Raw genomic sequence first — 14,285 nt, forward strand, 5'->3', positions numbered from 1 at the left:
CTGTGACAACGGACGAGTGTGGTGAGTTGAGATCGTGCTCTGCCGTTTTGTAGATATCATCGAATAAGATCCTATTGAGAGTATCTAAGATTGTATGATTTGTCAGATGTTTGTTTTCTATTTGTTTTCTGATGGTTAATTTGCTTCTTGTGTGATGTATTTTACTATTTTAGCGAGTGAGCTAACGTGTCTGTCTTGGGAGCCGTTAGCTAGCTACAGTAGGCTGGCTACTGCCCGTCGCGTGGCTGGTGTTTTGACGGCGGGATCTTTTCCCCCTTTCTTTCTTTCATTTTGTTCTTAGTATGTAAAGGGCAGCACATCTGAGTGACAGCAACCATCCCATCTGTGTTAAAAACAGGTATGATTGTGTGGAGAAATGTATGTGTATGAAGTTTGATATTGTTGAGTGCATAGATACATTTAGATAAATTAGGAAAGTTAGGAAACTATACGATCACTTTGCATCTGTTCAAATGAGTTAAATCAGTAGTAAACTGGCCCTTTTGACTGTGACAACGGACGAGTGTGTATGTAAAGGGCAGCACATCTGAGTGACAGCAACCATCCGATCTGTGTTAAAAACAGACAGTGTGCAATAAAAGCTGGATGAGCGATGAACCTGGCGTCCTGACTGGTGTGTGAGGCAGAGAGAGAAGAGAAGGGTTACACTATGGCATCCCCAACTGCCAAAAAGGCAGCTATGCCACGGTTGACGAGTTGCCGGGCCCGTAGTCCATACGAACTATCGGTAGACCCGGCGCGCCAGGATGTCCAAAAACATCAATTTGGTCTTGGGGTGTTATTAATTATCCAGCCAAGATCCTCTCTCGTGCTGTGCATGAGGCTAACACCCCGCATGATTGTTCCCTCCGAGATGGATGACCATCACGTCCGGATCAGGAAATGTCGTCCCACCGAGGAGTGGCACGAGGTGGTTCCATCTCGTACCACCCCGTCCCATCCATCTGATGTGGCACTCTAATCCGAAGGTGAACTCCTGTGACCTGGGCTGCGTTCAAATTCAGAGGCGAACGTTCGCCGCAAACATGTTTTCTCCAAACGGTCACATTTGAACGGCTTTTAATGAACGTTTCAAATAGTTCGCATAAACGCAACAATCCCCATCTGGGAGCACATCCCCAGTAAGCCTGGGTCAGTAATCCTGTAATCCTCGTGCCGTTACTGGCGAACTACCTCTGCAGACTGTTAGCTTCTGTTAGCAAACGTTTGCGGCGAACACAAAGCTAACGGAAAATAGTTCGCTAACGTTCGCTATGTTCGCTGAATTTGAACACATCGCTTGAACACACCATTCAAACGTGACCGTTTGGAGAAAACAAAGTTGAAAATATAATAATAATTTAATGATATTAATATTTTTTTTTATATTAAAATATGCGGAGCGCGGAGGAATCGCCATATAATTGCAGTGCTGCCAAGTTTGACCAAAAACTTGGAGTGAGATTTATCCCCTTCCCCGTTAATTTTATTGTCGGGCGAGTTGTTGACGGGGGGGGGGGGATTGATCATTTTTATTGTGATCGTGGGGGGGGGGGGGGGGGGGGGTTGATTTGGAGCCAGTGCAAAGATGCCAGGGGTGATATGGTATTTCCACACTCCCATCAGGATCCTGGCAGCACTGTTCTGGATGTACTGGAGCTTTTGTGGGAGGAAGAGGATGAGTACTTTTTCTTTCCTTTTTTTCTTGAGTTACTTATATTTATTTAGCTTTTTATGTATAAGACTTTAATTTATATGTATATTTCTGTAATTCCACTGTTGCTTTGGCAATATGAACATTTGTTTTTTCATATCAATAAAGCCCATTGAATTGAATTGATATTAGAGAGAGGAGGAGGAGCCAGAGAGAGAAGAGGAGGAGAGAGGAGGATGAGCCAGAGAGAGAGAGAGAGAGAGAAGGAGGAGGAGCCAGAGAGAGAGGAGGAGAGGCCCGCCGGCCCGCCTCCTCCTCCTCTTTCTTTGGCTCCTCCTCCTCCTCCTCTCTCTCTGGCTCATCCTCCTCCTCCTCCTCCTCTCTCTCTCTGGCTCCTCCTCCTCCTCTCTCTCTCTGGCTCCTCCTCCTCTCTCTGGCTCCTCCTCCTCCTCTCTCTCTCTGGCTCATCCTCCTCTCTCTGGCTCAAAGAGCATGCGGCTAACGCCTGAACGAGAGACAGCATAGAATCAGCTGAAGATTGTCAATCAATCAAAAACATTATTGGTTAGTCGTAAATGAGGCTCTATGTCCAAAATTCTGAACTACCCATTTAAATGCAATTTCTGCCAGTGGGAAAAAAGCAGCAGATTTTGTATTATCATTTGGGATACCGAGACTTGGTATGGTATTTAAGTTTGGAAATAGTTGCACAAAAGCTTCATGGTCTGACGCCAGTTTGTGAAATTGCATTTAAGTATTTATTTTATATTGGGCATAATCCTAGACAGCTGTAGCCGGCTTCGCGGGGTCCATGCAGCAGAGGAAGATTAGCATCTAGTTCATCCATGATCTAGTTGTGGTGGTCAGTCAAGTAGCCAACAACATGCCGACTGTCAGCGTTAAAAGGGATCTTCTTTTCGAGGCTTTGGGCAGAACCTACAGTGAGTATTTTTTTTTATCTACTAAGTTTATGAATAGGCTAACACAAATCGCTTGCTCCGTGACAGCTGTGTAGAACCTAGCCAGCTGGCTAGTAGCTAGATACATGTGCTAGCTCAAACTTGCTAGCTTTCATAGCTGACGTTAGCAACCTGGCAGCTGCAAAGTAGTGGACCTGTCTCGGTCGCTCTCTAGCTAGCTATATATCGTTAAAGCTGTCTGTGGCTAGCCCATTTAGGAGATTTGCTCCTAACCGACGTTAGTTAATGCTGCGGCTAGGTAGCTAGCTGTGAATGAAAACAGTTTGACAGGTCTATGAAAGCAGCTTGCCATTTCAGGGCGATTGCATCATTTCCAACCCACCCATGCAAATAAGCTAGTTTGCTTGTGGCTAGCTAAGCATGTTGCTGTCTCCATCAGTCATCTCTAAAACAACCTTACCAACATCTTTCTCTGCAGTTGATCAATTGAATATCGCTAGCTAATTTATGAGCAGATCCCATAGGCCTTGTAGCTAGCTAGAGCACCCAAGTAGCAAAATGTTAACTGGTTAGCTTGCTAGCTAGTTAAGGTGTTGCATTATGGTATTGTATCTCTAACTAGACCATATCACGCAAAATTATCTGTTCTATTCCCTCTCTTTCAGCTGACGAGGAGTTTGATGAGCTATGTTTCGAGTTTGGGCTGGAGCTCGATGAGATTGTAAGTGAATGAGTCTATAGACGAACCTCACGCATGTTCAGTGATCATTGATTATATATAATTGATATTTCTTATAACTTGTCAATTATCCCTAATCAGTATCACCACATGACAATCATTGCCTAATGTCTTGAGTTTAAGGACATTACAGAGCATGGATAGCACATTGACAGTGGTCAAATCCACCATATTTATTCTAACCAACTAACTAATCAACGCCTGCGTGCTCATCCAGACATCAGAGAAGGACATCATCAGCCGCGAGCAGGGGGACACCAAGGCAGAGGGAGCTTCAGAGGTGATCCTGTATAAGATCGACGTCCCAGCCAACCGCTATGACCTTCTGTGTCTGGAGGGGCTGGTCCGTGGCCTGCAGGTCTTCATGGAGAAGTAAGTGCATGTGCATCGTGACAGACAGACAGATCAACATACTTGCTTTACACATACAGTACATACAACACTGGCACATGGTCAGTTGCGTGGACCACTTTTCATGTTCAGAAGTCCTTTTTACCGTGTCAATAGGCTAGCGTGGAGAGTTCGTGCGGGTTCATGCAGGCCTGTGTGTTGTTTTGTGGATGTGCTGCAGGATGCAGGCCCCTCGATACAGGCGTGTGAGTCCAGCCAGCGGAGAGCCACAGAGGCTGGTCATCACTGAGGAGGTGGGTGGGGAAACATGGTAGAAGATTTGAAGGTTTTGAGTACTGGTCAGAGATGACCCACCCATCAGTCCTGAATACGCAGACCCAGGGCCCAAGTGTTTGTCAGTGACTTTGAATAAGAATGTGGCGGTGTTAAAGGATGACGAGCGGAGGGCCTGTGTGCATGTGGTCCCGAGTCAAACGTGCGCGTGGCCTGTCCTCTGCCCACACAGACCGCGGCGGTGCGACCCCACGCCGTGGCAGCCGTGCTCCGCAACATCGCCTTCACCCAGGAGAGCTACGACAGCTTCATCGAGCTGCAGGATAAACTGCACCAGAACGTCTGCAGGTCAGTCAGTCAGCCCAGACGCAGACCAGACGACATCCAGTCCTCGCAAACACACTGTGAACCCTTACTGCGCTTTAGCTGACCCACAGTTGTCTAGGGCTGGGTATTGGCAAGGACCTCACGATATGATACGTATCGCACATCATGGGTCGCGATACGATTGTATCACGATACATTATATGATGCATATTGCAATACATTGCAATACTCTATACATAATTAGCTAGAAATGTTAAAATGGTGATGAAAATAAAGCTCCATCCCCCCTGCTCCCTGGAGGTGATCCTTACCCTCCCTCCACCCTCAGGATCACCTCCAGGGAGCGGGGGACGGAGGGAGGGCAGTCAATCACTTTCAAACCTGAATAATGTATTGATGATTGAATTATATCCTTTATTTTGAATACAGTATCTATATATATATTCCCCGTCTTCCCTTGTGCTTAACATTTTTTATGTATCAATACGAGGGGCTGGAAAATCAATACAGTATTGTAGATAAAAATATACTCGGCTGTATTGATTTTTTTTTTTTGCACCACCTGACAGTTCTCTGCTGCGTGTGTATTAATGTATTAAAAAGTCAGATCATATATATTATAGGATCATGTATATCTGGTTGTAGCCTTTTTGTGTTCAATGTTACCTGGACGTTGCTCCATGGTCTGGGTGTTGATGATGAGCCCTGCTTACCAGGAAGAGGACGCTGGTGGCCATTGGAACTCACGACCTGGACACCATCTCTGGGCCCTTCACCTACACCGCCAGACCCCCTGGGGACATCCGCTTCAAGCCCCTCAACCAGACCAAGGAATACACCGCTGCCGAACTCATGAGTGTCTATAAGGTGAGCGGGGATTGGCTGAGCCTCTGTACGGAAGATCTGTGATTGGCTAGAGAGCCTCATTGTGTTGTACAATGTGTTTAAACAATGTTGTCCCCCCCCCCTCCCAGACAGACAGCCATCTGAAGCAGTACCTGCACATTATTGAAGACCAGCCTGTGTACCCCGTCATCTACGACAGCAACGGCGTTGTCCTGTCTATGCCTCCCATCATCAACGGTGAGTCCTGAGGTGTCCCACACACACACATCCATTAACCCATCACATGATGTATAGGTATTGATCTAAAAAATTGCTTTTTGTCTCCCAGGGGACCATTCCAAAATCTCTCTAAACACAAAGAATGTTTTTATCGAGTGCACGGCCACAGATCTTACAAAGGTAATGTAGGGAAAATAAAACATTACTGTTTCGATTGTTTTATTTCTGAATGAAGTGACATTTCATAACCGTTGGTTACGGTGTTTTTCTTACACAGGCAAAAATAGTGTTGGACATGGTGGTAACAATGTTCTGTGAATATTGTGAACAACCTTTCACGTGAGTCAGCAACTTCAAAGTCTCATATTTTGATCATGATTATGGTTCCATGCATTGTACCCAAACAATATTGAACCCAAATGATTAACACCATGTGACTGTAATCTTATTTTGAAAATATGTTTTGGAACCCAGCTGTACTTAACTAACACTTCTCCTCTCTTTCTTTTTATTTCTTTCTCTCTCTCTCTCTCTCTCTCTCTCTCTCTCTCTCTGTCCCTCCCCCCCTCTCTCTCCCTCTCTTTCTCCCCCTCAGGGTAGAAGAGGCTGAGGTGGTGTACCCTGACGGGAGGACCTGCTTGTACCCGGTACAATGTTCCACCAGTTTACCTTTGCGTGGGAAACCAATGAGAACCTGTATTTGAAACAATTAAACACTCTATTCCCTCCCCCGTCTCTCGAATGCTCCTCCCTTTTGCTTGTCATTAGGAGCTGGCTTACAGGAAGGAGAAACTGTCTGCCGATTATATCAACCGCAGAGTTGGCATCACGTGAGTGACTGGAGGCGATTCGGAAGTGCTAACGTCAGATGAACGTTGTGACGTGGTTTCATGTTCACCATCTCCGCCTCTCTTCCCAGCGAGTCGACCGAGAGCATCGCCAAGCTGCTGACCCGGATGTGCTTGCGCTCAGAGGCCACGGGGGAGAGCGACGAGATCGAGGTGGAGATCCCACCCACGCGCTCCGACGTCATCCACGCCTGCGACATCATGGAGGACGCCGCCATGGCGTACGGCTTCAACAACATCGTCCGCACCACGCCGCGCACCTACACCGTGGCCAATCAGGTCAGAGGGTCGTGTGTATGTGTGTGTGTGTGTGTACACTCGTCCACAGCATATATAAATATTAATGTTTTTGTGTTCTCTCTGTATGTTCAGCTCCCTCTTAACAAACTCTCAGAGTTGCTGAGACAGGACTTGGCTGCTGCTGGATTCACGGAAGCTCTCACTTTCGCCCTGGTAAAGACCACACACACACACACACACACACGGCTAGTGGCTGTCTGTTCGTTTCACTCTGAAGGGCGCTCATCTCTCTCCCCGTGTAGTGTTCTCAAGAGGACATTGCAGACAAGCTGGGGAAGAAGATCTCGGAGACCAGGGCGGTTCACATCGCCAACCCCAAGACAGCCGAGTTCCAGGTGAGAACTCAGAAAACACTGTTCAGTGTCACTTTCTCTCCCCATTATGCCTTCTTATCCGTATGGCTCATATTCAATTCTAAGGCTGATTTAGTCAGATATCTCTTGTAAAACCATTTCAACAGAATTCTCTCCTTCCCCATCAATCAGGTGTTTCCTCCACAGGGGGGCGCTCTCTGACTTTGAGTCAGGCGCAGGGCACGGTCTCCTAACAGCAGTTCCCTCTCTGTCCACCAGGTGGCACGCACCACACTCCTCTCAGGCCTGCTGAAGACGGTGGCTGCCAACAGGATGATGCCGCTGCCGCTCAAGCTGTTCGAGATCTCTGACGTAGTGCTGAAGGATGACACCAAAGGTGTGTGTGTGTGTGCGTGCGTGTGTGCGTGCGTGTGTGCGTGCGTGCAGTCTTCGCACGTGCGCGCTTTCTATAATTGACTTACTCCTGTATACTAACCCCTGCAACAGTGTAAAGGCTCTGTGTGACATTGACATATGTCAATAACAATGCCGGAGGTGCGCTGGTGTTAAATTTATCTCTGACAATGGGCTACAACATTGAAATGCAGGATGAGATGCTCCACTTAAAGCTCCCCGGTGAACTTTATTCATTCACAGAGCTTAAATCACCGGCGATTCAGGGCACGATTAGAGGAGAAAGACTCTAATGGATGGATGTGCTGTACGACACCGAGGTGCGCTGGTTGAGTCGGGGGGGGAGGGAGTGTCGCGAAGATTTTATGACACCCGCGTTGAGATCGCACGTTTCATGGAAAGCAAACAGAAGGTCAACCCCGAGCGTGAGGATGAAAAGTGGCTGGCGTTCGTGTGACGTAATGGAGCAACTCAATCCTCAGAATGTGAAACTCCAGGGTGGAAAGCTGCTGATCACTGACATGCGGGACTCTAAAGGCGTTTCAAATGAAACCATCTATGGGAGGACCAGATGCACCAAGGCAACTTGTCTCACCTCCCTACTGGCCAGTAGTAGTAGGCTAGTACTGGCAAGTAGTAGCCTACTACGGCCTCCTAGACCCCCACCAGTCCGGGTTCAAGGCTGGCCACTCGAAAGAGACCGCCCTCCTCGCAGTGACGGAGTCACTCCATGCCGTGAGAGCGAACTCTCTCTCTTCTGTCCTGATACTTCTAGACCTGTCAGCAGCATTTGATACAGTAGACCACCAGATCCTCCTCTCCACCCTCGAGGAGAAAGGCGTCACTGGCTACACGCACTCCCTGTCTGCATCCTACCTGACGGGACACTCCTACCAGGAGCGGGTCGATGTTCCGGAAGGGTCTGTCCTGGGTATTTTTACCTGTACACTACATCTCTGGGCTCTGTCATTCGCTCGCATGGCTTCTCCTGTCACTGCTATGCCACCCAACTGGTCCTGTCGTCACTGCTATGCCACCCAACTGGTCCTGTCATTTCCCCCTTCTGATACACAAGTGGAGACACGCTTAGCTGGGTGCTTGGCTGAGCGGATGACGACGCATCACCTCAAGCTCAATCTGGACAAGACTGAGCTGCTGTTCCTCCCGGGGAAGGGCTGCCCGCACCGGGACCTGGCCATCACCATTGAAGACACAGTGGTGATGCCGACTCGGACTGAGAGGAACCTGGGTGTGACCCTGGATGACCAACTGTCATTCTCCGCACATATCACACCTGTCACACACTCCTGCAGATTCATGCTCTACAACATCAGGAGGATTCGCCCTTTCATCACTGATGAAACGGCGCAGGTGCTCATTCAGGCCCTGGTCATCTCCCGCCTGGACTACTGCAACTCCCTCCTTGCTGGGGCCCCGGCGTCAACCACTAAACCTCTGCAACTTGTCCAGAAAGCTGCTGCTCGCCTGGTGTTCGACCACCCCAAGTTCTCCTACACAACTTCCCTTCTCTGTTCCCTACACTGGCTCCCTGTAGCGGCTCGCATCCAGTTTAAAACCCTGGCGCTAACCTACAGGGCAATGAAAGGAACAGCCCCCTCCTACCTCCAGGCCATGGTCAAACCACATACCTCCTCCCGACCGCTACGCTCTGCTACCTCGGGATGACTGGTTGCCCCATCACTCCAAGGCCCCAGCGGTCGATCGACACGGTGACGACTCTTCTCTGTCCTGGCCCCTCAGTGGTGGAATGAACTGCCCACTGACGTCAGGACAGCAGAGTCGCTGCCCAACTTTTGTCGCAGGCTCAAAATTAATATCTTCTAGAAGTACTACCACGATTCTTCCTCTTAAGCACCTATTTTATTTTAGATTGCTATTCTTGCACTTTGCCTTCAGCACTAGATTATGCTCTTAGTCACTTGTTTTAGAAAGGAGATGCACTTGTGAGTTCTGGCAAGTAGTACATTGGCTTATCCTACATTAAATGCAATTATTGTCGCTTTGGATAAAAGCGTCAGCTAAATGACTAATGTAATGCTACTGTTGTGCAAATGTAGTTTGTTGAGTTGTCAAGTGTCACTGTAATAAATGTCTGGCCCCTGATTTTATTCACCACCCTCAGCGTGGCCCTCTAAGTTAGAATTTGACAGCCCCATGTCCACCTCCCCCTCCTCAGACGTGGGGGCCAGGAACAACCGCCGCCTGTCGGCCATCTACTACAACAAGAGCCCCGGGTTCGAGGTGATCCACGGCCTGCTGGACCGCGTCATGCAGCTGCTGGCGGTCCGGCCCGGCCGGGGCCAGGGCTACCACATCCAGGCTGCAGAGGGTGGGCACACACACACACGGCTTCTGATTCTCGACTGATTGGTCAAGTGCATTCAGTCCAGGGTTTATGAAGGGGGGGACTATTTTGCAACTATTGGAACAGGGCTGTGCTCACACACTGATGGAGACCAAACTCTCCCTATTGCGGTACTATCAAGTCCATTTTTAGCACAGTCATGTCTGAAGGGCATTTCCCACTCTGTTGATGACGAGCTTTCTTGAGCTGTTTTTGAATCGGTGTTTCCGGGGGATTCTGCAGGTCATCTCCAGCTTCACCTCCCTCCCTATTCTCTCTCTCTCCCTGTCACCCTCTTCTTTGTATTCTCTGTCTCCCTCCATCTCTCGTTCTCTACCCTGTCCTTACCTTCCCTATGTCTCTCTCCCCCCTCCATTCTCTCCCTCCCTGGCTCCAAGGTCAGGCAGAAGCCCGTGGCTCTAGCGCCCCCCAGTCAGACGGGATGGAAATCAATGGGCTCAAGTTTCACAGAGGAGAGAGGGAGAGGGGGGGTGGGAGAAACGGAGAGAGAAACCGAGAGAACAAGGGAGAGAGGAGGGAAGACCAAGTGAGATGAGGAGATAGAAAAACAAAGGGAGTATGAGGGAGGGAGGGAGGGAGGGGGCAGGGTCTGCATGTGAGTCACGTTTGCTACTGCAGTGCTGTGCCTGGCTGTACAGGGAGATGCAGGCTGGCCCACCCACGGGCACTTAGTCTGCCCATCTGAAGCACAGTGATAGCTCAGAGGACGGTGTGTGTGCACACACACCGTCCTCTGAGCTTTCTGATACACACACACCGTCCTCTGAGCTTTCTGATACACACACACCGTCCTCTGAGCTTTCTGATACACACACACACTCACTCTGAGGTTTCTCTCACACACACTTAAGCCATCAAGCTTACAGTAAACATGCAGACACTACACACTGCTACATTGAGAGTGCTCACACACACACACACACACACAGAGAATACATCCTTTGCAGAAATACACACACAACACACCAGAGTCCTCGATCAATGATGTAGGTGTGATGAGAGGTTTGGTAGGGACTCTAATGCGAGCGCGCGTAGCACACTTTTTTTTTTTCCACTATTAACTTTCACGCAAATGCCTACTGTTTTGAGCAACTGCATCAAATGATCTTGATGACTGTTTCTTTAATTAACCTCCGGAACTGAGGATGTATTCAATTGGCCTACATGTGCTTGCTGCATACAAATTGATAGCAAATCGGATTAGAAAAAACGTGAGCTACATTGTTTACTAATGTTATGCAATCGGAGGGCGAGTGAGCCTGGTCACGGCTCAAAGCTAGCCGCGTTATCCAATAGTTTCTACATCCCCAAACACCCTCAGCTAACGGTAACGTTATCTTGCCTTTAGTGATCTGTTTTGAGTCTTTCAGATGACTTGACAATCTTCGCCCATGCTTGAGGTATGGACTGACAGCCCTGAGCTATGATAACTTACTGTTCAAAGATTATACCATTGTCAGCACACAGGGTCATCTCTCTCCTCCTCTGTGTCTGGCAGTAGGCTAGGATATTTGAATGTGAGCCTATAAATTTCAGTCTTACTTGCTGCTAAATCAAAATTCCCTCTGTCGTTGTCAATGAACCGCTAACGAGGGAGGAGCGTGCGGGCTGAGAGCTCACGGCAGAGGCCAGGGAGGGAGGGAGGGAAGAAAGAGTCCAGGTTGTTGATTGGATAGCTTGTTGATTTTGCTGCAGCTGTCAACCAGACCTGATTTTGTGATGTGATATACGAGCCTTCAGATCAAGCGAATATTTGAGAAAGAACCGATAAAATGCGCGCATGCCGAAATCGGTCCATTTAGCTGTAGCCACTGCGAGGCACATCGGAATTAATTACTTCACTCCACAGATAATGGGAACCAGTTCACGCCACATGCAATTCTACGCCTATGTCCTCAATGCATCATTAGCCTGCTCCATATGTCAGTGTGTCCTTAACCCCATTATAGGGTCACAACCTTATCTAAGAGCTCACCTGTCCCCATCGTGTGCACACACACACAAACAGTCATGCACATCAGGAGGGTGAAATGGCAATGTTACCCCTGCTACTGTCTCCTCCCCACCCAGGCTGTCACTGCAGCCCAGGCCTGAGTGAGCGTAGTTGGGCAGAGAGACGGAGCTGGGTGGGATTCTGATGGAGAGGGAGGGGATTGGAGACCTGCAGTGGGAATACCCTAGCTGTCAGTGAGCGCCCCCCAACACGCAGACACACACACACACACACACACACACACACACACACACACACACACTCTCAAGGGAGTAAACAGAGCTGAGAGCTTGAAGGAAAGAGGCTGAGGGATTAGACAGAGGAAGAAGCCTTTTAAGAAGCAGATGCCCATGTTTCACTTAACAAGTGTGTCAAATGGGAGCCCTTCCCCTCCAGTGTTAGAGAGCCAAAGCATGCTGGTCTTGACTCTTGTCTGCTTAGTACCGACCTTGCAGGAGGAGGGCGAGTGCCTGTGTGTGCACGTGCGCATGCTAGTGTGTGTCGCTGCTGTACATGGCAAGACGATATGTGGGATATACTTAGGAAGACGTTATGTGGTTTAGGAAGATAAGTGATTTAGGAAGACGTTATGTGGTTTAGAAAGACGATATATGCTTTAGGAAGACGATGGTGATTGTAGTTGGACTGTGATTTAGGTCTGGCATTTAGTATAGCTAGTGTTTATTTGGTTGTCATGCTGTGATAGGAGCTTAATAGTCTTGCATGTTGAAAGTGCTCTGCCGCTGGAAGCATTTATCCAGTTGTGAGCGAACACCTTAATGGTGGGCTGGAAGAAGAGGTGCACCATGGGGGAATAGTGTAGGGAGTCTGGAGTGTCCCACTCATCTGTCTGTCTGGTTCTACTTAGCCTGGCGTTTCCAGCCTGATCTCGCGAGCTCACATTTGATTTCACTCCGCAGATCAGTCTAACGGAATCTGCTCGAACAGAAATGTGTTCGTGCCAATCACAACCGTTTATCCAATATGGGGCAGGTTTAATAAGATGACGGACAGAGCCCGTTGGTAGCTTAGGAAAGCAGGAATCGGAAAGCAACTGAGTTTTTTTGCCTTTGCGTTTTTGCGAATTGGGTCTGGCGAAGCCAGGCTAGGTTCTACTGTGTCTAGGTTGTGTTGCATCACGTCAGATGCATTGTCTATCATATCTCAGATGTCTGTCACATTGTCAGATGTCTGTCTCATTGAAATCCGCTACACAAATAAAGTTTTATTTGATTTGACCTCTCGTGCTACAGTTATTCATCCCACTTACTATCTCTTGAATCACACTTATCTCTTCATCACATTCTTTCTCTCCAGCGCTTTCCGCTTTGTGACCTCTGTCTCTGTGACCTCTTCTCTGTGACCTCTGTCTCTGTGACCTCTGTCTCTGTGACCTCTTCTCTGTGACCTCTGTTCTCTGTGACCTCTGTTCTCTGTGACCTCTGTTCTCTGTGACCTCTGGTCTCTGTGACCTCTGGTCTCTGCGACCTCTGTTCTCTGTGACCTCTGTTCTCTGTGACCTCTGTTCTCTGTGACCCCTGTCTCTGTGGCCCCTGTCTCTGTGACCTCTGTGACCTCTGTTCTCTGTGACCTCTTCTCTGTGACCTCTGGTCTCTGCGACCTCTGGTCTCTGCGACCTCTGTTCTCTGACCTCTTCTCTGTGACCTCTGGTCTCTGCGACCTCTGTTCTCTGTGACCTCTGTTCTCTGTGACCTCTGTTCTCTGTGACCTGTTCTCTGTGACCCCTGTCTCTGTGGCCCCTGTCTCTGTGACCTCTGTAACTGACCACACCTGATGCTGCACATCATTGGAGAACCATCGACAACATCTAGCCTAACTTCCTCTCTTGTTTCTCCCCCTCAGATTCCACCTTCTTCCCCGGTCGCTGTGCGGAGATCTTTGCATACGGGAAGAGCATTGGACACCTTGGGGTCCTTCACCCTGATGTCATCAACCGCTTCGAGTTGACTATGCCATGTTCCGCCCTGGATATCGACATCGAGCCCTTCCTGTGATGTCATCGGCCACCTCCCCTCAAAAAACTTGATGACACTATCTGTTCATGTTGTCATTCAAAAAGTCACAACACATGCCGTCTGTCAGTACAGCCCAGCCCATTTTGACGCCCACGCTCACAAACCGTTTCCTAAATCATGTGTTGATCTCAGTGAGAGATTCGTGTGAAAATCCCAGACAAGCAAGCAGACCTCCACGTCCAAATGACCCGTTCAGATGACGTCATGTGTGGTCACTCCGTCAGACGAAATGTACATCAGCATATGAAGACACAAAGACGCTGGGCCAGAATGCTAGAATATCAGCATGTACATGTGGCTGTTTGTCATTTATGTCCGTAGCAATTAAAGTGAATGAGAAATCTGGGCTTGTGACTCATCTTTGAGGCTCTTGCTGTCAGTGGTCACGCATCAGCAGGGAAGGGAGTTGAGTTCGGGAATTAAAAGCCAATTATTGTCCTCTGAGTCATACTGAGGTGCGGAGAGGCCGCTGTGCTTTTGTTTCATATGTTGAAATTTCAAGTGTACAGCCATCAGAAACCAATGATGATTAGCGCTTTGTGGGACACGCCTAAATCTTTTGAGACACAGTTAATCAAAGTTCAAATTTGGTCTATTCACGTATCGGGCGTTACAAAGTAGGTCAAATTCCAGGAGGGGCAGAAGTGACTGGTTTATGAAGCGGCTGGACTGGTAGATCTGCTTCC

General features: G+C 48.6%; 1 protein-coding gene across 1 annotated transcript; it reads left to right on the top strand.

Annotated features, from left to right (window-relative positions):
• The first annotated feature begins 2,481 nt into the window (after window positions 1-2,481).
• Window positions 2,482-13,896, top strand: farsb (phenylalanyl-tRNA synthetase subunit beta). The gene is made up of 17 exons (XM_084440203.1): window positions 2,482-2,595; window positions 3,240-3,295; window positions 3,531-3,685; window positions 3,885-3,957; window positions 4,170-4,285; window positions 4,981-5,131; window positions 5,239-5,347; window positions 5,439-5,509; window positions 5,607-5,668; window positions 5,925-5,976; window positions 6,098-6,159; window positions 6,249-6,456; window positions 6,550-6,630; window positions 6,720-6,812; window positions 7,050-7,167; window positions 9,382-9,534; window positions 13,427-13,896. Exons 1-17 carry the CDS (start codon window positions 2,538-2,540, stop codon window positions 13,576-13,578), a joined length of 1,770 nt encoding a protein of 589 aa, XP_084296329.1. The 5' UTR covers window positions 2,482-2,537; the 3' UTR covers window positions 13,579-13,896.
• Window positions 13,897-14,285: the final 389 nt, after the last annotated feature.

Source organism: Borostomias antarcticus (genome assembly GCF_949987555.1).
Source record: "Borostomias antarcticus genome assembly, chromosome: 1".
NCBI classification, from domain to species: domain Eukaryota; kingdom Metazoa; phylum Chordata; class Actinopteri; order Stomiiformes; family Stomiidae; genus Borostomias; species Borostomias antarcticus.

What these genes read in the sequence shown, in the direction of transcription:
- farsb (XM_084440203.1), top strand. Translation starts at nt 2,538, where the DNA reads ATGCCGACTGTCAGCGTTAAAAGGGATCTTCTTTTCGAGGCTTTGGGC. An exon ending in CCTACACCGTGGCCAATCAG is followed by an intron (nt 6,457 to 6,549) that starts GTCAGAGGGTCG and finishes CTGTATGTTCAG; the next exon opens with CTCCCTCTTAACAAACTCTC. An exon ending in CCAAGACAGCCGAGTTCCAG is followed by an intron (nt 6,813 to 7,049) that starts GTGAGAACTCAG and finishes TCTGTCCACCAG; the next exon opens with GTGGCACGCACCACACTCCT.